This window comes from Garra rufa, chromosome 3, assembly GCF_049309525.1.
Source record: "Garra rufa chromosome 3, GarRuf1.0, whole genome shotgun sequence".
NCBI lineage: Eukaryota > Metazoa > Chordata > Actinopteri > Cypriniformes > Cyprinidae > Garra > Garra rufa.
Genome location: NC_133363.1, coordinates 10,110,314 through 10,136,378, shown reverse-complemented (window position 1 = coordinate 10,136,378; position 26,065 = coordinate 10,110,314). Strand labels below are relative to the sequence as shown.

The 26,065-nt window shown below is 35.7% G+C and overlaps 1 protein-coding gene across 3 annotated transcripts in view; it reads left to right on the top strand.

Annotated features, from left to right (window-relative positions):
- mical2a (microtubule associated monooxygenase, calponin and LIM domain containing 2a) overlaps positions 1–26,065 on the top strand; it is a 92,587-nt gene that overhangs the window by 22,709 nt on the left and 43,813 nt on the right. For all 3 annotated transcript variants that reach the window (XM_073835664.1, XM_073835663.1, XM_073835665.1), the window contains exons 2-5: positions 1,294–1,656; positions 13,571–13,778; positions 15,399–15,515; positions 22,896–22,997. In XM_073835664.1, the coding sequence (XP_073691765.1) occupies positions 1,396–1,656; positions 13,571–13,778; positions 15,399–15,515; positions 22,896–22,997 (688 nt within the window). In that variant the 5' untranslated portion in view covers positions 1,294–1,395. The remainder of the gene's footprint in view (positions 1–1,293; positions 1,657–13,570; positions 13,779–15,398; positions 15,516–22,895; positions 22,998–26,065) is intronic.

Below are 26,065 nucleotides of genomic sequence, written 5' to 3'. Positions count from 1 at the left end.
AATTTAAATATTAATCAACACTTTTTCACACCACTGTATAGAGCTGCAAGCAGCAATTACCGGGGTTCAAACGCTTTAAGGCACATTATGTAGCAAGCCTTTTTTTGTTTTTGCAAATACAGGTCATTTACCACAGAAATATTATGTCTTGTAACGTTTATGACTGTGATAGTGCAGCTGTGGTCCAATCTCCTTAAAACTTTGCATGCTTTGCATTTAGAATCACCTGCCGCATGTGCTCACCTGGTTTTGTGAAGTTTTGAGGTTTTTTTTAGGCTTTATAGGATTTTTGGTAAATTCGGACAGGCCCCTTTTCTAAAATTTAACAAATTATTTGATTGACAGCAGTGGTTCCAGAGACAAAGTTGTCCAGAATGAGAAGTTCTGTCATATAGTATGAATATCGCGTGTATGTCCGAAAAGCCACACAATGCACAATCGTTTCCGACCTCATAAAACACAATATCGCCCCCCAGTGGCCGATTTATTTCAAATTTCTCACAGACCTTTGGGGCCATGAGTCAAACAGGCCCACCAAGTTTTGTTCCAATCGGCCACCATGTCTAATAGGCGCTCAAATTTCATTGGCCAATGGCAGCCATGTTTTTTTGAAATACAAAAAATTTTGTTTTTTTCCCTCTTATAGCGCCACTAAGTGGCCAAACACTACTAATTTTGTCCTGTGACCTCAGATTGAGCTCTTACATATCTCATTTCATTCAGGGGTTACAGGCATTTTACTAAAAGTGGCCCTGCCCCTTTTGAGCATTTTGGCGTCCCTTTACGATGGTGAGTCAAAGTGAGACTTTTTTCTTTTTGTTCCGATTGGGGCAAAGAACCTAGGACTAGTTGGCAAAAGTAGATTTTGCAAAAAATCCAAAATACCCGAATATTTCTGAGGCATGCGTTTTTGTCCAGTGTGAGCCAAGGATTCCAACGACATAAGACAATTAAACCTGTGACTGAAGGTTTAGTTCTGAGCGATTTCACACTTTTGATCGCTGTAGAGCCCCCGTCAGGCTGATTGGGACGAGCCTTGGTGACGTTGTTGGCAATGTGAATACTACCATCCCTCTAAGTTTCTACAACTTATGGTTTGGTCTGCACAACCAGTTTTACGTGGAGATCACTGATCTGTGACCATTCTAAAAATTACAATAGGGTTTCAGCGCTATGCACTTGAACCCCTAAAAAAACAACTTCTTTAGCAGTTTCTGATGAGTTTTGAATGGCCATGCTTCATACATTTTATTTTTTTGAATATTAAAAAGAGACATTTAATTATTTTTTCAGATTTCACCATGAGTGAGGAGACTGAAGTGTGGGCGTAGCTGTGCAGTGGAGCAAGGAGCAAGATATTACAAGCACAGCATCCGCACTCTCACAAAATAGAAGATGGGTGAATTCGAAGTTGAGAAGAACCAGACAGGGCGACTATTTGAGAACTTTGTTCAGGCCACTGACTGTAAAAGCACCCTGCAGGCCTTCAATATTATGTGCAGTTACCTAGAGCTTGACCCTCTGGAGCACAGTACTTTCTATAGCAGCCTGAAGAGCACAGTGACATGCTGGAAAGCCAAAGCCCTTTGGAGTAAGCTGGATAAGAGAGCCAGTAACAAAGAGTACAAGAAAGGCAAAGCCTGTGAAGGCATTAAGGTAAGCTTGCAAAATGCCAAGTCAATAACAATACTGGAATATGTTATGATGTTTAAATGAGCTGGCAAACATTTGTTTAGATCTTTATAAATCAACAATTGAGCTGGTTTATAGATTCCATCTCAGATTTGCCCTAAATGCAAATCTTTATAACAGACATGATTTTGTATGCTATGACATCATCATATGATATCATGACACATGTTGTTCATTAGATGAATGAGTTCTGGTTCTTTTATTGTAGTTTATTTGAGGTGTGTGGCGAGGCAAACATCTACTATTGCTCATACTATAACACGCAAGTCACCCTGCACCATTTGTGCACTGATAATGAATAACTCACGTTACCTCAATTTAAGTTGATTTCTTATGACAAATGACACATACATTTTCATCAGATCCCACACCAAAATATGCTTACCTTCTACTGTGTGAAGGGCAGTATGCCAAATGAGTAATACAGGATGATTGCTTACAGTACACTGTACTAGTGTTGTCACGATACTGGAATTTCTAACTTCGATACGATACCTTGAAAAATATCGATATTCGATACTATTTTCGATACCACAGAGAAAAAAACTGCCACAATTGGTGGTAAGTTTCTTTTTTTAATTTAAAGATATAGTCTAGAACATGACAATGAGGTATATGCATATGTACACTGCTACAGCCCTGTTCAGCTTCTTAGCTTCATTTGAGTTTGTTTCATACTTTATTTGCTGTTCAAATATAACTGGTAGTGTAGGTCGTAAAGTTTTTTTTTTTTTTTTTCTAGACCACACTTTTAAAATTAACTGAACTGATCTAACTAATCTTAGAACTTAAGTTAATGGTAAAAGATATTTGTTAACATTAGTTAACATGAATAAACAATGAAAAATACTTCCAAAACATTTATTAATCTTAGTTAATTTAAAGTTAGTAGTTAAAGTTAGTTTAAAGTATAATTGACTACTACATTAACTAATTAAAATCCAAAGTTATATCTGTTAATATTTTTTATTGGACCAGAGCTAACATGATCCGTTGTGTTTTTATTACCTACCGTTATCAAAGATTCAAATATTCTGTAACAAATGCATTGCTCATCGTTCATAAATGCTGGTTAATACATTAACATTATTTGAGGAACAGATTTTAATGCCGGATTCATAATCAACGAAACACGCAAGCAAACATGCGTGCATCACACACAAAAACAATGCTCTGGATAGACATTTAGACAAATTGCAGAATTTAAGTAATGAGTTGTTTTAAATAAAGTTAAATAAGCGCAGTTAATTTACATTTGACCGCAGTTAAAGTATTTACTCGTCTAAGATTCCTCAATCTGATTATATTAACGAACTACGGTAAAAAATGGGACAACAATCATATTAGCAACAATAGGCAATCTTATTTAATGATTCAGATGATAATGTTAAAATGAGCACAGTTCTTCTTTATATAGACTCGGGTGTCTGTCTTTCAGGTGCTTTGCGAAATTAGTGGTGTTAGCGCCTTTTGTTAGCACTGCTCTGTAGCAACTCTTACATATTGGCTTGCTTGTGTACTTCGGCTTTCCATGTTCATTATCCGAAATATTTCCAGATAGCACTCCTGCTGTGTTCTTTATCAAACAAAGCCGGTGGCGGGGCACCGCACCCGCCTTTCTATTCGCTTCACTTGAATGAGAAGAGACAGGCACTGCGGTCACGCGTCTTTGTGGAGAAGTGAAAGTGACAGCTCGGCTAGTATCGATACTTCGGGAAATTAGTATTGGTATCGTTCAGATATTTCAGTATCGATATTTATCGAAATATCGATATTTTTGACAACACTACACTGTACACAATACACTTTTATACCATTCTTAAAAGGATAGTTCACCCAAAAATTAAAACTTGATGTTTATCTGCTTACCCCCAGGGCATCCAAGATGTAGGTGACTTTGTTTCTTCAGTAGAACAAAAAACAAAGATTTTTAACTCAAACCGTTGCAGTCTGTCAGTCATATTATGGCAGTTAATGGGCACCAAATCTTTGAGAGTCAAAAAAACATACACACACAAAACCAAATTAAACTCTACGGCTCGTGAAGATACAGTGAGGTCTTAACACACAAAACAATTGGTCTGTGCAAGAAACTGAACAGTATTTATATCATTATTTACCTCTGATTCACCGCAACATTCAACTGTCCTGAGTGCATTCACACCAGCCGGCACGTGACTAGGGTTGGGAATCGAAAATCGATTCCGATTCTGGAATCGGATACTTAAGATAAAGAATCGGATACTTGTTATAAAATTAAAATTTCGATTCCTCGTTTCGATTCCTGGGTGCATTTTTTCATCTAGTGATCTGCCAGGACCTTCCGCGCGTGCAATCTGCCAGGACCTTACGTGGTAATGTAAACATCAGTCGATAAGATGGATCGCGGTAAGCGTTTAAAAGTGTGTCTACGCTTTGTAAAAACCGAAGACAAATCTACCGCTGCACGCAAACTTCATCTTAGAGATCTTCAAGGGACGGATTTTAGTCCTGCGCCCGCCCGCTCCAGAAGGAATATATGTTATTTAGTCCCTGCAAAAGCCCACATAAAAGTAACTTATACCCCGGAGGGAAGACAGGTATCTACTTCATCTCTTGGCTGCACGAAACAAACCCTCCTGGTAATGTAAAGGCAAAGATGACCAGAGTAATAGTAACAAACTCGCACGTGCCTAATGTATTCATTCTTGTATATCAGAGTCGTACATTAGGCACGCAAAAAGTTAGAGCAGAGGGTTTTCTTTTAAATTCAAAAGTATAGATTTAATTTAAATTTTGTTTGAATTTTTTTATAACATGCAGGAGAAAAATAAAAAGGCAAAACAAATGTTTAGGTTAATAAAAAAGGTTCAGAAATAAACACCTTTTTTGTTGGAAATGTCAGGCATAGGGGGGCCTTGCAAAATTGACCCGAGAAGAAATGGGCCCTGATATAAAAAAGTTTGAGAACCCCTGTAATAAAATAATATGTAGCAAGCTAGCACTGAAAATAAACATGTATGATATATTAATGTTTGACTTTTGTGTTTGTTGTTGTTTTTTTACTAAATTGGAATCGAAATTGGGAATCGAAAAGAATCGGAATCGATAAGTGGAATCGGAATCGAAATCGAAATCGATTGAATTCAAACGATACCCAACCCTACACGTGACGCGCCAACGCGATCTGCCACAGTAGACGCACATGTGGAAGCGATCTGTCACACGTATACGTCACTCATTTTTTACACAGTGCATAGTGGCTACTCAAAATGGTAATTTTTGTCTTAAGACCTCAAGTTTAATTGGGTTTGTGTATGTTTTTTGACTGCCATTATCTGACTGACAGATTGCCACGGTTTGAGTTAAAAATCTTTGTTTGTGTTCTACCGAAGAAACAAAGTCACCTACATCTTGGATGCCCTGGGGGTAAGCAGTTAAACATCAAATTTTCATTTTAGGGTGAACTATCCCTTTAAAAACAAAGTTTTTTTATTGGCATCTGTAATTTCATGAAGAACCTTTAGTAGTACCCAAGTACCCAAACAAATCATTCAACGATACATTTTTCCGAACCCCTCCTTTGTGTGACGCTAATCTGCGGTTTGTGATTGGTCGGCTGCATGCAGCGCATGTCGAAAACGGATTACCATTACTATTAAACACCAAAACAGCCATGGTATATGCGTTAGCCCAATGCAAAAACATATTGATAAAGCATTGCAGTTTGTACACCTACATATGATGTGAGTTTTTCAACATACCCTAACTGTACCCCAATGGATTTACCCTCACAGAGCAGAGCACATCATCTTCTCGAAATGATGATATCCACAGGAATCCGCTACAGTGTTTCAGGGAGGAGGGGTTCAGATTTCCCTGGGTTTGCATGTGCAACAAGTGGGCGGGCAATGTGCTAATGTACAACCTTTCTCAAAGAGCCCTCAATATATAAAAGCTTGTCTTAAGGTCCATGTGCTAGTGAGTAACACTCATCATAACACTCTTCCAGAGACAGCATCACTCAGCAGATATGATTACTTCAGAAGATCAGACTCTTGACTTGACTTGTTCATTATGAGAACTTTCCCCTTCACACACACACACTATGCATGCACAGTTTGAAAGGCTGCATGGAATCAACCTCAGCTTATTGTTAGCGGGTGTTTGAAGTGTTTCAAAGAGAGCATAATTTAACAAGTTCACTTCATATGAGCAATAAACGGCCCACTAACATTTCTGATGTGAAGGAGCGTAATTATTCAGCTCTTTCTAGAGTGTAATTTAGCTCTTTGTAATAAAGATTGTAATTATATACAGTAGGGCTGACGGAGGGCTGTTCTGCACACTTTAATCAAAGCCAGAACAGTGTTAACTAATGGCAGTGTTTCAGACAAGACAGGTATGCTATAACTGCAAAATGATTCATAGGAGTATTTAAATAGTCATATTAACCATTGGACCCTTACTAGTTTAAGATTTTAGGCTTTTTTAAGACAATTTCCATCTGCCATTGATCAGACAAAGAGCTTGTTTCACCTTGTGAAGTCAGAGGTTGGCTTTCTGAATTGCTGAAACAGACAAAGTGTCTTCACTCTGGAAACCAATCTTCAAATGGCTTACAGTGAGGGAAAAAATTATTTAATCCCCTGCTGATTTTGTACGTTGCCCACTGACAAAGAAATGATCAGTCTTTGTTTTAATGGTAGGTTTATTTGCATTTTAATGAGTGAAATGAGTATAATAAGTAAGTAAAACCGTGCTTTGTACTTGGTGGCAAAACCCTTGTCAGGTCAGACGTTTCTTGTAGTTGGCCACCAGGTTTGCACACATCACAGGAGGGATTTTGTCCCACTCCTCCTCAGATCCTCTCCAAGTCATTAAAGTTTCGAGGCTGACATTTGGCAACTTGAACCTTCAGCTTCCTCCACAGATTTTCTACGGGAATAAGGTCTGGAGATTGGCCAGGCCACTCCAGGACCTTAATGTGCTTCTTCTTGAGCCACTCCTTTGTTGCCCTGGCCGTGTGTTTTGGGTCATACCCATCCATGACCTATTTTCAGTGCCTTGGCATAGGCAGCATTCCTCCTCCAAACACGGCGAGTTGAGTTGATGCCAAAGATTTTGGTCTCATTTGACCACAACACTTTCACCCAGTTTTCCTCTGAATCATTCAGATGTTCATTGGTTAACTTCAGACGGGCCTGTACATTTGCTTTCTTGAGCAGGAGGACCTTGTGGGCGCTGGATTTCAGCCCTTCACAGTGTAGTGTGTTACCAGTTGTTTTCTTGGTAACTATGCTCCCAGCTGCCTTAAGATCACTGACAAGATCCTCCAGTGTAGTTCTGGGCTGATTCCACACCATTCTCTTGTTTATTAAAACTCCACGAGGTGAGATCTTGCATGGAGCCCCAGACCGAAGGAGATTGACAGTTATTTTGTGTTTCTTCCATTTGCGAATAATCGCACCAACTGTTGTCACCTTCTCACTAAGCTGCATGGCGATGGTCTTGTAGTCCATTCCAGCCTTGTGTGGGTCTACAATCTTGTCCCTGACATCCTTGGACAGCTCTTTGGTCTTGGCCATGGTGGAGAGTTTGGAATCTGATTGATTGATTGCTTTGTGGACAGGTGTCTGTTATACAGGTAACAAACTGAGATTAGGAGCACTTCCTTTAAGAGAGTGCTCCTAATTGCAGCTCATTACCTGTATAAAAGATACCTGGGAGTCAGAAATCTTGCTGACTGATAGGGAATCAAATACTTATTTCACTCATTAAAATGCAAATCAATTTATAAACTCTTACACTGTTAAAATAAACTTACCATTAAAATTATAGCCTGATCATTTATTTTTCAGTGGGCAAACGTACAAAATCAGCAGGGGATCAAATACTTTTTCCCCTCTCTGCACCTAGTTAACTCTGCACATGAAACTGGCATATGAAAGGTGTTTTAACATCCTGATGAATAACAGACCATCTGCCCCTTCATCCTGTTGTGACTTGAGTTGAGTTGGGAAAAAAAAAGGTGTGGTTTAGGAAGAGTGACACGATATCACTGCTCACCAGCCTCCAACTGTCTGCCAGATTCACAGTCTGTCCAGGATATGAGCTCATTCTCTCTTTATCAACCAGCGGGACAGCTCAACTGCCTGTTTTATTGTTTTATACTGGCTTTATTACCAAAGGCTTAATCTGAAAGTTTGGACTTTCAGTGCAAAAAAAAGTGTGACAATAATTTTAACATTAGATTCCAGAGGAAAAACTGTAGTATTGCAATTTAAAATAAATGTTTTCTATTTTAATATAGCTTCAAATGTAATTTATTCCTATGAATAAAACTGAATTTTCAGCATCATTACGCAAGTCTTCAGTAACACATGATCCTCAGAAATTATTCTAAAATGCTGATTTGGTGGAAAATAAACATTACTTATTATTATTCATGCCAAACACTAATGTTAAACAGTTTTGCTGCTTAATATTTTTGTGGAAACTTTAAAAATACAGATTCTTTAATAAAAAGAACATTTAAAAGAATAGATTTTTTAAAAATATAAATATTTTGTAATAATGTAAAAGTAATTACTATAATATTTGATCAGCTGCATCTTTACTAAATAAAATTATTAATTTCTTTGTTGTCATTCATATTTGAAATACTTAATGAATTTTCCCCGTTGTTATGGAATTGATCTGTTTTACAGAATGATTCTTAAATGGAGTCCCACATTGGGCAGCAGTTAAATAAAGCTGACACAAAAAGTGTCTCATACATTTTTGGACTGTTTTTCAGGGGTGGTGTAGTGGTTTCACCACCGGATTTTGTGGTAAATACTTGGAGCTGAGTCTGAGCAGAGTGAGCTCCTGACCCAGACTCTTGTGAGCTCATGCAAAGAGGCACTGTTTTCCACATTGGGAAAGTCAAGTTCTTCTCTTTGTGTATGTTTAAGCATGTGTGCAGTCTGCTAGACATATGCTTACAGCTGTGATTTTGAGGTATCAACAGTGATTACTTGGGAAATGTAAACAAATCATACAGTGGCATTATATGCTAACACCCATTACCAGGACTTTTGTTCCATTACACTAGAAGTATCAGCAATTTCGGCTGCCTCTTTTATTCTCATGCAGGCCTCAATGATTGTGAGTCTGGGTTGCTCTCCTGGTGGTCTGCTTCAGTCCATCGAGCAGCTTTCTCTAGTGGTGTGATGTCTAATTGAGCAAACTGCTCAAGCAAACTGTGATCACATTGTGTGCTAGAAGCAGGATAAGTATGTGTGTCTGGGTTTAAGTTATTGGTCCCGCAGCGAGGTGGTCTCTGTTCCACTGGGCTTTGTGTAAAGTGACTGTTGGTTCAACACATACCGTGGCTTTCACCAGGAAGTCTCATCTGGCAGGTCATGCCGCCAGTTCCTTTCCTACAGACTTTTCCATGAGATAAAAGAGGCTGAACCAGCCTGAAGTACCAGTGGTGTGATGGGATTTTGTAGCTGACGTTGGCCTGTACACTGATTGGCTGGACTTTAAAAAGAGGACACAGAATTGTTTTATTGCTCTGAGGTTGTTCTTTCATAGCTTAGGGAATTAGATGTTCTCAGTTGTCCAATTGATATTCAATTTGAGTAATATTTGTCTCAGATTTTTCTAAAAAAAAATTTTTACATGCCTATTATTGACAAACTGTAATAGTAGATTTAATATTGAGTGTTTAAATGTTGAAAATTTCAGACTTTTGGTTGTAGATTTTGTTGGTCAGAAAAACAATCTGAGACATTATTGAGATGTTCTGAAACTCTGGTGGAGACAGATATAACTAACTTCTCAAGTAAAAAAAATCTGACAAGCAGGAGTTATTAGACATTTGCTCTCAATTTGATTTCATTACGAAAAGAAGATATTCTGTACTATGGGCAACCAAAATAAGTGCATGATTTTGGGCACCCACTGATGGCAGGAAACAGGTCCATGCTGACTCAACAGGAAACTTCACCTCTGGACTACTGTTCTGCTCGGTTTCAGGGTGGGGATGAGCAGAAACAAAAGAGTTATCATTGTGTTCATATCTGCTCTGACTGATGGAGCGTTTCATTAGTCTGTGGGGATGGTAAATCTTTTCCCTGGAGTGGTTGCGAGGCTCTCTGTCTTTTCTGAATAGGCTGCCTTTGTTCATTCTCTGCGGCTTTTAGTTAAGGTAAAGTCAAACAGAAACTGTGCACCTGGCCTGTCAGTCTGTGCTGGTGGTAACTGGTCCATCCAGTGTAATCAAAAGCAGCAGTGCAGAGACAGACCTGTCCAGACAGTGCAGTGGCCACCTGCGTCTGCCAGCCTCATACCTGCAGCACTGATGAATAACAGATCTCCCCTCAGGCATTTAATACTTGCTTGTTTTCTCGGTATGCATTCCTCCAACCACAATACTTTCTCCACTACTGCTACACACTGGTGCTGATATTTTCAACACCGTTACTCACAAACACACTCCTGTTGATGCTAGCAATCTTATTTCAAATACACAGTTTCTGTCGGTTCTTTCAACCCTGTTATTCACGAATTCATAAAAACACTCCTAGTGATACTTTGAATCTTGTTATTTAAAAATACAGAATTGCTGTTGATATTTTCAACACTGTTACTCAGAAAACATACAGTCAATACTGATACTTTCCACCCTGTTATTCATAGATACATAAATACACACTTGTTGATACCTGCAATCTTGTTACTGCAAATAAACAATTTCGATTGATTCTTTCAACCCTGTTACTCACAAATGCACAAAACACTCCTACTGATACTTTTCATTTTTTTACTTGATACACAATTGCTGTTAATATTTTCAACTGTTACTCACAAAACATACAGTCAGTATTGATACTTTTAACCCTGTTATTCACAAATAGACAAACACACTTTTGCTGATACCTGCAATCTTATTACTGCAAATGCACAATTTCTAATCTTTACAATTCTAATCTTCTAACCCTGTTATTCAGATCAAAACACTCTTAATGATTATTTTAATCTTGTTACTTTAAAATACACAATTGCTGTTGATATTTTCAACTCAGAAAACACACACAATCAATATCAATACTTTCAACCCTGTTATTCACAAATAGACAAACACACTTTTGCTGATACCTGCAATCTTATTACTGCAAATGCACAATTTCTAATCTTTCAACCCTGTTATTCAGATCAAAACACTCTTAATGATTATTTTAATCTTGTTACTTTAAAATACACAATTGCTGTTGATATTTTCAACTCAGAAAACACACACAATCAATATCAATACTTTCAACCCTGTTATTCACAAACGCACAATCACACTTTTGTCGACACTTGCAATCTTGTAATTCAAATACACAATTTCTATTGATTCTTTGAACTCTGGTACTCACAAATGCACAAAACACTCCTATTGATTCTTTTAATTTTGTTACTTGAAAATACACAGTTTCTGCTGATATTTTCAACTCTGTTATTCAACAAACATAGTCAATACTGATACTTTCAACCCTGTCATTCACAAATGCACAAACACTTTCGCTGTTACCTGCAATTATGTTACTTCAAATACACAATTTCTATTGATTTGTTCAACCCTGTTACTCACAAATGCACAGAACACTCCTACTGATACTTTTAATCTAGTTACTTAAAAGTACACAATTGCTGTTGTTTTATATAACGCTGTTACTTAAAATACACACAGTCTATATTAATACTTTCAACCCTGTTATTCACAAATACACAAACACACTCTTGTTGATGCCTGTAGTCGTGTTACATCAAATACACAATTTCTATTGACTCTTTCAACTCTGTTACTCAGAAAACACACACACAGTCGATATTGACATTTTCAACGCTGTTCTTCACAAATACACAAACACACTTTTGTTGATGCCTGCAATCTTGTTATTTCAAATACACAATTTCTGTTGATACTTTCAACCCTGTAAGTCACATATACACAAACACACTCACACTGGTACTTTTAATCCAGTTACTTAAAAATACACAATTGCTGTAGATTTTTTTTCAACTATGTTACTCAAATACACACAGTCTATATTAATACTTTCAACCCTGTAATTCACAAAAACACTCCTGCTGATGCTTTTGGAAGCTGAGGGCAGTTGTGGCCTAATAGTTAGAGAGTTTGTATCTTGGTACCAGCAGAAATTGTAGGTAGGGGGAGTAAATGCTCTAATACAGTACTCTCATCCACCTTCAATACCACAACTGAGGTGTGTGTGTGTGTGTGTGTGTGTGTGTGTGTGTGTGTGTGTGTGTGTGTGTGTGTGTGTGTGTGTGTGTGTGTGTTTGTTCACTACTCTCTACTGTGTGTGTATGCACTATGATGGCTGAAATGCAGAGCACAAATTCCAAGTATGGGACACCATACTTGGGCACACATCATGCCCTTTCCTTTCATTCCTTTCCTTCTAGTCTTGTTTCTTAAAAATACACAATTGCTGTTGATTTTTCAAACTCAAAATACACAGTCTATATTAATACTTTTATCCCTGTTATTCACAAAAACACAAACACATTCTTGTTGATACCTGTAATACTGTTACTTTAACATACACAGTTTCTATCGATACTCTGTTACTCAAAAATACACACACGAGTCCTATTGAAACATTCAACCCTGTTATTTTTTGAATATATTTTTGTAGACTCCTTTTGATGCTATTAACCCTGAAACTCAACAGTACACACACATTCCTATTGGCACTATCAACCATGTTATTCACACACAAATATATTTGTAAGTAACAGGGTTGAAACTTACACGCACACTCACAAAGCACAGAATGTCTAAATTTTTGTCTTATTTTTATTAATGAAAGCTGAAGACCTTTTAATGGCATTATCTGTGCTTCTAGCAGACTGAGATCCGTAAATAGCCACAACTGACACAGTGCCAGGGACAACTATCTACACAGACAGTGAGGTCTACATAAACATGATAAGATCCAGGATCAGGAGGGGCTGAAACCCGAGCATATCACAATATTGATCACAGCACAGGCAGAGAGTCTTTGCCGTACGCACACTGTGACAGGAAGCGCTAGCTGCCCTCACTGCTGCTTCCTTATTTTGAGGTCAGTTAACCGTCCTGAAGTTGACTATGTGTGCGGGAAATCAAAGGAGGGGTAGGAAATGAATAGATCAAGTAGAAAAAAAGGTACATTGTACCATCTGGACTGAAAATAAGCTAAAGCCTGATGTGAGTCCAAGATGTGGCTCACTTCTGTGACTCAAGAATAGATTTGTGTGGAGATCATCTCTCCACATAAAAAGTGATCTTTCATCACTAAACCAGAGAGGATGAAGTCATACCCACAGCAGACATTCTCAGACACGTCCTGGAACCTGACGTCTTGACTTCATGCATTCATTTAAGCCTGATGCATGAATCATGCCTTTGATATGACAGGACTGTAATTATGATTAAATGCTGAGGAAATCACACACGCGCCTCCAGTTATTGACACCGGTTGTGATGTGGTGTTTGGACAAACATTTGCATTACTGCTTCATTTTTTCTTAAGCTTGTCTGCTAAGATTTTCTGCTTTCAGGGACACTTCCTCAAAGAGTGGGCAAGAGCTGTTTGCTCACCGCAGAGTAAAATAGGCTCCTTGATTTTCAATAAAGCAAAATACACAAGGTATTACAAAGCACACAAAGGTCCTAGAGAGGAAAAGATGTCTTTAGACATCTGTATTCCCTTCTTTTGTACATATTTGTGGAAATTCAAAAGCAATGAAAACAATGCACCACCCATTTGTTCTGTACTTAGTTTTTTGAATGAAAACAGTGACCTTGGTTAAATGCTTGCCCTGCTGATTCTCTCAATTTCTGACCAACTTTCAGTGCTTGATAATTGGAGGAGGCCCCTGTGGCTTGCGGACTGCCATCGAATTAGCTTTCCTCGGAGCCAAAGTGGTGGTAATAGAGAAGAGAGACACGTTCTCCAGGAACAACGTCCTACATCTCTGGCCCTACACCATTCATGACCTCAGGGCCTTAGGAGCCAAGAAGTTCTACGGAAAGTTCTGTGCTGGAGCAATAGACCACATCAGTGAGTTCTGAAACAACTTATTCTCTGTGTTCATTTAATCATATTATAAACACCCTATCATAACTTCCTTGTTTAAAGCAGCAATCATTTTTTAATTCTCCTTTTCATTGTTTTGACAAAACAAAACCCTAATAAGTAAATTATTTGAGGAAACTCATTCCCTCAGCATGTTTATTATGGTTAACTATAACTAAAAGCATATTTGTTAATTTAAATTGAGTTGGCAACTAATTTAAATAAATTTAAATAAATTTAAAACACTAAAATTACTAACTGGAATGAAAGATAAATAACTTAAACTGAAATAAAAATTAAATAAATAATAAATAAATAAATGACAAAGCACATCACATTTTTACTAGAAATAATTTCAAGAAATCAAACAAAAATAAATAAAAAAATACAAACGCTTTAAAAATGTAAGTGAATATAAAATATTAATAAAAACTACAATAATATATGAATAATACAAAAATAACAATGTCAAACTCAATTTAATTTAGTAATAGTAGCTAAAAAAAACTTTGAGTTCACCTAATGTAGTCTTTTAATTAAATTAAGTATTTAAGTACAAATAACTTAAAGGGCAAGTATAATAAAATATACTGAATTAACAGCATATTAATCATATTTAATGTACAAAATACAGTTATACTCATACATAAATGTATGGAGTGTAGATTGATGTGGAAAAAAGTCATTTAAAGCAGTTAAACATAAGGCTGCAACATAACAAAACATAAAAAATGAAGGGGTATGAATACTTTCGCAAGGCACTGTATATATGTGACCTTGGACCACAAAACCAGTCATAAGGTAATTTTTTTGCAATCCTGAAATATCTGAAAGCTGAATAAATAAGCTTTTCATTGATATATGGGATATTTGGTCGAACAACTATTTGAAAATCTGGAATCTGAGGGTGCAAAAAAATCGAAATATTGAGAAAATCGCCTCTAAATTTGTCCAAATTAAGTTCTCAGCGATGCTTATTACTAATTAAAAATTATGTTTTGATATATTTACGGTAGGAAATTTACAAAATATCTTCACAGAACATGATCTTTACTTAATTTCCCAATGATTTTTGCCATAAAAGAAAAATTGGTCATTTTGACCCATACAAAGTATTGTTGGCTATTGCTACAAATATACCTGTGCTACCTATGATTGGTTTTGTGGTCCAGGGTCACATATATATAGAATGCAAAAGAAAAGGCTTCTACCTCCATACAGTCAAAGTAGATGGTGACCAGTGGCTGTCAAGACTTACATTTCAGTTTGTTCCTCACGCAAAGCTATCGTATAACTTTTTAGGATTTTGGATATGTCACAAAAGTCATATTAACTACTTTTATGTAGTTTTAATGTCCTTTTAGGAGCTTGACAGTCCCAGTCCCTATCTATTTTCACTGTATGGAAAAGAGCCGATGATAGAATTTCCATTTTTGGATGAACTAGCCAAATGATGAAGCACTAAGTGAAAATACTATCCTGCCACTCCAATGACGATATTTCTGTTCTCACATCTGTTAGTTCTTCTGCTTGGTGTTTTTATAAGTGAGGCAGCGTTAGCGTGACTGTGAGGCTAATGGTTCTTGCTCTGGCTGGGTTTGGCAGGCATTCGGCAACTCCAGCTCATGCTCCTGAAGATCGCTTTGCTTCTGGGTGTGGAGTTTCATGTTAATGTGGAGTTCGTCAAACTGGTGGAACCTCCAGAGGACCAGGAGAATGAGGGTGAGACTGACGGCATCAGATCCAGACTGCTAGTTCTCAGGACTAGCAGTCAAAGTTTGGACACACCTACTCAATGTTTATTATTGCTACTTCTAAGAATAGTAAACATTTACATTTACATTTACATTTGGCAGACACTTTTATTCAAAAGCGACTTACATTGCATTCAAAGTACACATTTTACATTTATATCAGTTCTTGCTTTCCCTGGGAACTGAAACAATGACCTTGGTGTTGCTAGCACCATGCTCTGCTGTTTTTGGCTAATAAAAAAATAGAAAACTGTAAAAACACAGATGGTAATATGGGGCCATCATAAAGTGCTATTTTCTATATGTACTTCTTCAAAAGCTACCCTTTGTTTGGATCAAGCTTTTATTTAATTGTATTATTTTTAAGGTTTTATTTTATTTAAACCAAAAATAATGTCACTTTTTGCTTAAAGGTGCATTTTATTTTATTAATTTTATTTTATTTTAAGATTTTATTTATTTTTAAGGTTTTTTATTTTATTTTTTTTTCTAATATGGTAAAGTTTTGGGAGGCATGTGTGAGAAAGAGGTGCTGTTCTTTTATTATATGATTATGCAACGTATCCATTAAAACAAAAAACGTATTTTATTTAAAATGTTGTGCACTATTGTATTCTCTGGAAAACAATTTAAAAATAATGAAAAATAATGATAAAAATAATAGTCAAATAATTTGTGATTTAATCTAATGATTAACAAACAATGTTTAAAAGGCAACATTAACAAAAAATAATGTCTCATTTTTATTTTACGATTTAATTTTATTTAATTTTATTATTTTTTTATTTGAAGGTTTTATTTTTAGATTTTATTTTGCTTTATTTTATTTTAAGATTTTATTGTATTTTACTTTTTTTTTTTTTTGAACAATTTATTTATTAAGATTTCGTACAACACTTCAAGGTCAATGCAATCAATTAACATCCCACATTACCCCCCTAACCCCCCTCCCTCCCCTTCCCCTGGACAAGAGTGGGGAAAAACAAAAACAAGAAATCATAGCAATACACCATACCCCAGTACACCAGTAATAATCAGAAAAAAAAAAAAAAAAATTAAAATAAAGGAAACAACACAAAGAAAAATATATATATTAAATATTATTAAAAACAAGATGCACAGAGATAGATTGATACAGAAGATAGAGACAACAAACGGCCTGGGGAAAGTTGCATCAGCCCTGCCCTGGGAACCACCCAGGACTCCTGCAGGCCACTGCAGTACAGTTTTCAATTTTGACCATGGACACTGCTTACAGGGGCAGCTCTATTATGTAAAAAGGTCAGAAATCCTCCCCAGCATTTATCAAAGACTGATGGTTTTTTCCTGAGATTAAACATGATCTTTTCTGGTGGCAGGTACGACGAGAGCTCTTTAAGCCACAAAGAAACACCAGGGGGCTCCTCGCTTTTCCAGTTGATAGCTATACATTTGTTAGCTGCAATTAGGGCTAGTCTGACGAAGCGAGTCTTGTCTTTCGTGTTATTTGGTAAGACCGACAGGTCTCCTAATATCGTCAGCCGTGGATTGGCTGGGATTTCCACCCCCAAAATTCCTGTAATAATGTCCAAAATAGATCCCCAGTACTGCTCCAGACACCCACACGTCCAAAACATGTGAAGAAGGGACCCTGTTTCAGTCTTACACCTAGGGCAGTATTCAGAATATTTACTACTTATCTTATGAAGACGATGAGGTGTCATGTAAACCCTATGTATAAGATTAAACTGTAAGAGTCTGTGTCGACTGTTATAGGAGAATAATTGAGAGCTACTGCAAATCTCCTTCCATTCAAAGTCATTAAAAGCATAATTAATGTCCGCTTCCCACTTAGCTTTTGCAGTAAGAGCTTTATTTTTTGCCAGGCTCATTAGTCTGTTATAAGCATAGGATAGGAAGCCTTTAGAGTTATGCTTGTCTCGCATCATACAGTCTACCTCAAAATCCTCCAAGGGGATAAGTTTCCCACCCTGCTGCACCCTAATAAAGTCCCTAACTTGTAGGTATTTAAAGAAATGTGCAGAGGGGAGCCCAAAAGAATGTCTTAGTTGTTCAAAGGATTTCAAATTATTGTCCTCATATAGATGTCCAAAAGTACATATGCCTCTGTTATACCAGTCTCTAGTAATGCCATCTTTTAATATCCCAGGTAAAACCGGATTAAAATGGAATGGGGTAGATCTGTACAATGTGCGGACACTATGGAACTTTGTTCTAATTTCCTCCCAGATTTTAGATGTAAGTTTTATTATTGGATTTTGAGTTACATTTTTCTGCTTGTAATAACGGTAAATAAATGGGATGCTAGACAACGCTTCCGCCGTATGGGACTGTTCAATCTGTTTCCAAGCTGGAGGGTGTTCCAAGTTTTGGATCCAGATCCAAATAGCTCTGGATTGGGCAGCCAGATAATATAACTGAAAATCAGGCAAGTTTAATCCTCCCTGCTCAGTGGGACGGCAAAGGGTTTTGAGCTTAATTCTGGGAGTTTTACCGTTCCATAAGAATCTAGATATCAGTCTGTCCAGATTTTTAAAAAACGCTTTCGGAATTGGAGTTGGCAGTGCTTGAAACAAGTAAAGGAACTTGGGTAGGATATTCATTTTAATACAATTTATCCTTCCAATTAGGGATATTGGAAGAGATTTCCATCTATCCAGATCTGCCTCAACTTTTTTAAATAGCGGTTCATAATTTAAAGAGTAAATCTGATGTGGCTGGTTGGGTATTTGCAGACCAAGATAACATAGTTTACAGGGGTCCCAATAAAAGGGAATGTCTTTCCTTGATAGTCCTTGAGCAGCTGGGTTAAGAGGCATCATGACACTTTTCTGCTTATTTATCTTATACCCAGAGACGCAGCTATATTCCTCTAACAGGGCGCAGAGGGTAGGGAGCGATGTAGCTATATTAGACAGATACAGCATAATGTCATCAGCATAAAGCGAAATGATATGCTTCTCTCCTTCAACCATAATGCCTTCTATATCAGGATGTGTGTATTTTACTTTTTATTCTAAGGTTTTATTTTATGATTCTATTTTGCTTTATTTTATTTTATTTTAAGATTTTGTTTTATTTTATTTATTTTAAGGTTTTATTTTAAGATTTAATTTTGCTTTATTTTATTTTGTTTTCATTTATTTAATTTTTTCCATTATTGAAGAGTTTTAGGAGAGTTCAAGTGTGTCATTTTCACTGGTATTATAAATGCATTACTATATTCTCTGGAAAACAATTTTAAAATAATGGAAAATAATGATAAAAAAAAAAAATAATAATTTGTAATTTAATCTAATGATTTACGAGCAGTGTTTAAAAGGGAACATGAACCAAAAATAATGTCACATTTTTATTTTATTTTATTTTAAGATTTAATTTAATTTTATTCTATTTTTGTATATTAAGATTTTATTTTGCTTTGTTTTATTTTAAGAGTTGACTTTATTTATTTATTTTTTATTATAAGGTTTTAAGGTTTTATTTTAAAAATGTAGTTTATTCTATTTTTGTATTTTGAGGTTTTATTTTAAGATTTAATTTTGCTTTATTTTATTTTAAGATTTTATTTTATTCTTATTTCAAGATTTATTTAGCTTTATTTTATTTTATTTTTTCCATTATGGAAGAGTTTTGGGAGAGTTCACACACATGCTGGACATTTTTTGCTTTTCTTTCATTATATGATTATGCAACTTATCCATTAAAACAACAAAAAAATATTTAAAATGTCTGTGTTAATTAAAAGAAACATAGGCCTACATTTAGTCAAGTGTGTCCTTTTTTACTGGTATAAAAAATGCACTGACTATTCAGTTTGCTTTCTAAGCCTGTTTATATATCAAGAAAGCTCATATATCCCATATATATAGTTTGATTTAATTAACTTTATATACCCATAGTTTTACTAGACACCACATATGGTTGAGTATTAAAATGTTCATTTAGTCTTCTTGATAAATCTCGGTTCTTTTGATTGCTGCCTCTGTATTACGACGTTTTCTTTGGAGCTGTTTAAGGTTTTCTGGACTGGTCTGTCATTATCAGGAAGATGAACGGACGGAGTGCTTCCTGCTTCACTATAATAGCTGTTTCCATGACAACCAAACAACACCTGCAGAGTTGTTAATGCAATTTTAATGCCCATGGAAAGTGTTCAGATCCACTTCTCTCTCCCCTGCCGCATCCAAGCGTCATTTTATGACTACATAGCATGCATAGCGTTCACCTGTTACACACCTATCTCATTTCACAAGATTTTTAAGATCAGAGAAACAAAGAAACTGATTAGTTGATCTTGATAATTAGAAACACAACTCATAGGTCCAAGGAGCGTATTTCCATATGTGGCCACTTTGGTCTTCTATGGTAGAACAACATTGCGTAAGCTTCTCCCCTAGACTTCTAGACCATTAGCAATCTATCTTTCTCCCTTCAACAGCAATGACAGCAGGCTGATAAAAACAAAAGAGCTTTCTAAATTAAGCATGTGTTCTTGCTGTGACCCTGTACTATGGCCTTGAAGCGATACTCATAGTTGGGTTTGATCTCAAGTTCTCAACTTGTATGTGTTAGACAGTTTTGGTTGATTTTGCTTTTAAGTTGTACTCTGATAGTTGGCTTTTATTATTAATGGTTGAATGACTTATGACTGTGTGTTTCTGGAATGCAGAGTGTGCTTGACAAGATTGCATAATGCATATATGAGTAACATTACCTAATCTTGTTGAAATATGTAGCTGCTAGACAAATATGTTTTCATTTAGCAGATTATTTTCATTTCAAACAACCTGCGGTTCACTTACGGCAAGAACAGTTCATCTGAAGTGAACTTGGGTGAAGTGTCTTGAAATATTTTCATATTTGTATTTATTGTCCTATCGCTCCACCCAGCTCCTGTCCTCCCTGGAGAAAAAAATATTGCTTGGGAGATTTAATGAGTTCCCAGTTTTGTGTCAAGTCTTAGATGCTTCTTCTGAAATTACTTAGAAGAAATAAAAATAGAAACAACATAATCAATCGTTGGCATGGAGTAAGAATATAGAGCTACACTACCAGTCAAAAGTTTTTGAACAGTAAGATTTTTAATTTTTGTAAAAAAGTGTTTTCTGCTCACCAAGCCTGCATTTATTTGATTCAAAGTACAACACAAACAGCAAAATGGTGACATATTCTTACTATTTAAATAGCTGTTTTCTATTTGAATCTATTTTTAAAAGTAATGATCAAAGCTACATTTTCAACATCATTACTACAGTCTTCAGTGTCACATGATCATACAGAAATCATTCTAATATGCTGATTTTCTGTTAAAGAAACATTTATTATTATTATTATCAATATTTAAAACAGCTGAGTAATTTTTTTTCAGGATTCTTTGATGAATAGAAGGGTCAAAAAGCTTTTGTAACATTAGAAATGATAGAAATTCCAGATTTTAATTAGCAAGTAAGCTTAAAATCGATTAAAAGTGATGATAAAGACATTTATAAGGTTGCAAAAGATTTCCATTTCAGATAAATGCAGTTCTGAACTTACTATTCATCAAGGAGACTTGAAAAATTCTGCTCAGCTGTTTTCAACATAATAATAAATGTTTTTGCTGTACAAATAAATACAGGCTTGGTGAGCAAAGAAAAAAAATATTTAAAAAAAACAAAAAATCTTTTGGCTGGTAGTGTATAAAAGAAACATGAATAACAGCTTAGATAATTGTGTTTTTGGAGTTGTTTATGGACATTGTTAAGGCCTCTTCTTATACTCAAGAGAACACACATTGATTACAAGGGTTGTTTTCTTAGTAGAATCATCTGAAAAGCATGCTATATCTATTTTTATATCTCCTAACAAATGAGTCAGTGCCTGGTCTGCAGTAAGGGTATAGAGCTGTGAAATTAAAGCGGTAGCATCTCAGTCTTTGGAGAGTTTGATGAATAATGTTTAAGCTCATATTTAAAACTCTGAGTTTTGCAGAATTTGACATCTTTGCCAATTTGTCATCTCTGAAACTCAAGAAGAAAAACAAATAGGATATTAGGGTACCCTTTCCTCAGTAGAATCATCTGAAAAGCATCATAAGTCTGTTTTTATTCCTCCTAACAAATTAGTCAATTGTTGACATGCAGTAAAAGTGTAGATCTATCAAAGGCTTTGTTCCCCCAAAAATGAAAATTAGCCCATCATTTACTCACCCTCAAGGCATCCTAGGTGTATATGACTTTCCTCTTTCAGATGAAACCAGTTGAAGTCATATTAAAATTTGTCATGGCTCTTCCAAGCTTTATAATGGCAGTGGGCAGGTGTTTCTGTTCAACAGTCCAAAAGAAGTCAAATAAACCGCATTCATCCATAATAAAAAAAGTTGGCTCACAAGGCTCTGTGGGGTGAAGAAAGACCTCCTGTAGTAAATCGATGCATTTTTGCAAGAAAAATATTCATATTTAAAATGTAATAATCACTTTTCTCTAGCTTGCGCAAGCCATTCCAAGCGGATGACATAGGGCGTATGCATAGCACATGCACTATTGAGAAGTGACGAACGCAGAAGCATAGCGGAGAGTGCAAAATAAAACAATGGTCATGAGTTAGAAGTACAAAATGAGGATTTCGATATAAGCCAAGAGGAGACTGGTTTTCCTTTACTTTACTTACTTTACTCCTGTAAACAAACGTTGGATTTTGCGAGATCAGCAGCGCATGCGATATACATATGTTCTCATCATCCACACGGAATGGCTTGCATGTAAGATAGTTAGCGCAAGCTAGAGAAAAATTATTATTATGTTTTTAAATATGGATTTTTTTCTTACAAAAACACATCGATTCACTACAGGAGGCCTTTATTCACCCCATTGTGAAGCCATGTGAGGCACTTTTTTTTAAATTATGGATGGATGTGCTTTATTGTACTTCTTTTAGACTGTTGAACAGAAACACCCACCCACTGCTATTAAAAAACTTTAAAGACCCAGGACATTTTTTTTTATATAACTCTGATTGTATTCGTCTGAGAAAAGAAAGTCATATACACCTAGGATGCTTTGAGGGTGAGTAAATCATGGGCTAGTTTTCATTTTTTTTGGGTGAACTAACCTCCTAAACAAATGCGCTCAGAAAATTCTTGATGTGCAGTGTTTAAGTTCCTTAAGATTTAGACTTTTGCTGACTTTTGATATTTTGCCAAATATGAGCACAGTTTGAGATATTGTTGAGGAAACACATGATTACTAGGGTCATTTTCTTAGTTGAAGCATCTATAAGTGTCTGGAAATCTCATTGTTTTCTATGAGATATTAAAGAGATCTCAATTGTAATTTTTCAGACTGAATGAATACTTTTGTTTCTACAGGGCCAGGTTGGAGGGCAGAGATCCGGCCTGGGGATCACCCTGTGGCCGACTTCGACTTTGATGTGGTGGTGGGAGCTGATGGGAGACGAAACTCTTTAGAAGGTATGAGCTCACTTAAATGAAGATGATGCAATTGCTGCTCAATTCTTAACAAAACCGTTACAAAATATTCTCATGAGAAATTAAATGTCAAATCTGTATGCCGTGCTGAATTACATATATTATAAAGACTAAAATAAATACACATGGAGGGTTTCTGTTTGCACAGTAACTAAGAGGCTATAATAATCTTTGCTCTATGATTACAAACTGTTCTAGCAGTAACTAAAATTATACCTGCCTAAAATATGATAGCATGAAAATAGCATGTCATATGGTCTTTCAAATAAATGTAATAGCACACTACTCAACAAGTCACACAATTTTAGGCATCATTGAAGTCTAGAACACAAACGGTGCAGGGTGGGTTATCTGCCAAAGTTAGAATATGAGCAAAATAGGAGTAAAACAGCATATATGTGACCCTGGACCACAAAACCAGTCTTAAGTAGTACAGGTAGGGTAAAACGGGGCTAAAGGCACACCCGAAGAAAAAAATTAGCTTTTCATTGTGCCCAAAGTGTATGATTGCAGAAAAATGTATGGAGAAACAGATGGTTAAAATCTTGTTAATACTTGTTCAAAACATTCACTTTAACAAAGTTTGTACTATTGTCTGCTTATTTTGAAAAATAAAAGAATACAATTTTGTTCAATAAATATACTGTCATTAAAATGTTAAAATAAAACATATATTTTAAAATACAGACACAAAATCATTTTAAAATGTAAAGATTCTGAAAGCGTTGAAAGAGATCCCATAGTAATTTAATATAGATTTACAGTAGTAACAATAAATTATATTTTATTATATAATATGATTAATAGCATGTTTCAAATATGATGGTTTCATTCTAAACATGGTGATTATCGCTAAGATGGACATCCAACATAATATATGATATTTACCATCTGAACCTAACAATGTCATGTCAACAAATGGAAAAGTCAGCCTTCTTTTAATTATCATGTCAATTGTTGTGCTTTTTAGCCCCAACAACAGGGGTGCTTTTTACCCCAAATACCATACTTTTAGATATAGTTTTGTTATTTAAAAACAGTTGATTTAATTATCTTAAACAAATCTGAAAATCATTAAGACCTTTGTCTCAAGATATGTGACCCTGGACCACAAAACCAGTCATAAGGTTAAATTTGACAAAACTGAGATTTATACATCATATGAAAGCTCAATAAATAAGCTTTCTATTGATGTATGGTTTGTTAGGATAGGACAATATTTGACTGAGATACATCTATTTGACAATCTGAAATCTGAGGATGCAAAAAAAAAAATCAAAAAGACTGAGAAAATCACCTTTAAAGTTGTCCAAATTAGGTTCTTAACAATGCATATTACAAATCAAAAATTACATTTTGATATATTTACAGTAGGAATTTTACAAAAAATCTTTACTTAACTTTACTTAATTTCTCAATGATTTTTGGCATAAAAGAAAAATCAAAAATTTTGACCCATGCAATGTATTTTTGGCTATTGCTACAAACAAACCCCAGCGACTTAAGACTGGTTTTGTGGTCCAGGGTCACATATATTCAAGAATTTTAGCGATACTCAATTGCTACTTAAATCTACAACATTTTTACAAACATCAAATATTCGATTAAGTAAGCACAGAATCGACTTTTCGCTGCTGCCCGCAATCCTGTCAAGCATCAGCCAAATTTGCACGTGTATCTTGAAAAGCAGATGTTTTGGAAAGTGCTATAGCATGTTTTTCTGCCATCTAGTGATTTCGAGAAAAATAATATCAAAGGCGATACCCTATATTTGTAGCAATAACCAAAAATACACTGCATGGGTCAAAATTATCGATTTTTCTTTTATACCAAAAATCAAGATACTTTGTAAATTTCCTACCATAAATATATCAAAAGTTAATTTTTGATTAGTAATTTCATTTGGACAACTTGGACAACATTTTATTTCTAAATAGTTGTATATCGGCCAAATATTGTCCTATCCTAATAAAACTATTCATCAGTGGAAAGCTTATTTATTCAGCTTTTAGATTATGTGTAAATCTCAAAAAAAAAAAAAAAAAATACCCTTATGACTGGTTTTATGGTCCAGGGTCACATATAGGAATAGTTTACCTAAAAAATGACAATGTGGTGACAGTTTACTCATGCTCAGGCCATCCAAGATATAGATGAGTTGTTTCTTCACCAGAACAGATTTGGAGAAATTGCACTGCATTGCATTGCATTACTGGCTCACCAATGGACCCTCTGCACTGAATGAATGCCGTCAGAATGAGAGTCCAAACAGCTGATAAAAACATCATAATAATTCACAAGTAATCTACATCACTCCAATCCATTATTAATGTCTTCTAAAGGAAAAAGCTGTATGGATTGATTGTGGACTACACTCTTAAAAATAAAGGTGCTTCACAATGCCATAGAAGAACCTTTTTTGTTTAAATGGTTTCATAAAGAACCATCTGAAGAACCTTTCTGTTTCACAAAAGGTTCTTTGTGGCGTAAAAAGGTTCTGTAGATTATAAAAAGGTAAGAAAGAGATGGTTCTTTAAAGAACCTTTGACTGAATAGTTCTTTGAGGAACCAAAAATGGTTCTTCTGTGGCATCACTGTGAAGACCTTTTAAAGCACCTTCCTTTTTAGGAGTGTATAGTGCAATTTTTATCAGCTGTTTGGACTCTCATTCTGACGGCACCCATTTACTGAAGTAGACCCATTGGTAAACAAGTTATTTAAAGGTCCCATATTGTACACATTTCTGGAGGTTTATTTTAGTTGTTGATGTCCTTAAGAATATATATTTGCGGTATAAGTGCCAAAATCCATCTCAATATATTTTTACAGCTCCTTTTTTAGGAGCTCTGTCAAAACATGTCGATTTTGGCCCATCTAATTAATATTCATGAGCCTCTCTTCTGATTGGCCTGTTGTTTTCTGAGTGATGCACAGCCAGGCCAACCACAGGTAACTACGGTCATGTATGCTTTAGCCGAGCCCAGAGCCATAGAGAGAGCCTAGCCTGCTGATACTCAACAGGATATTTCAGAATGATCATTAATGTTTTT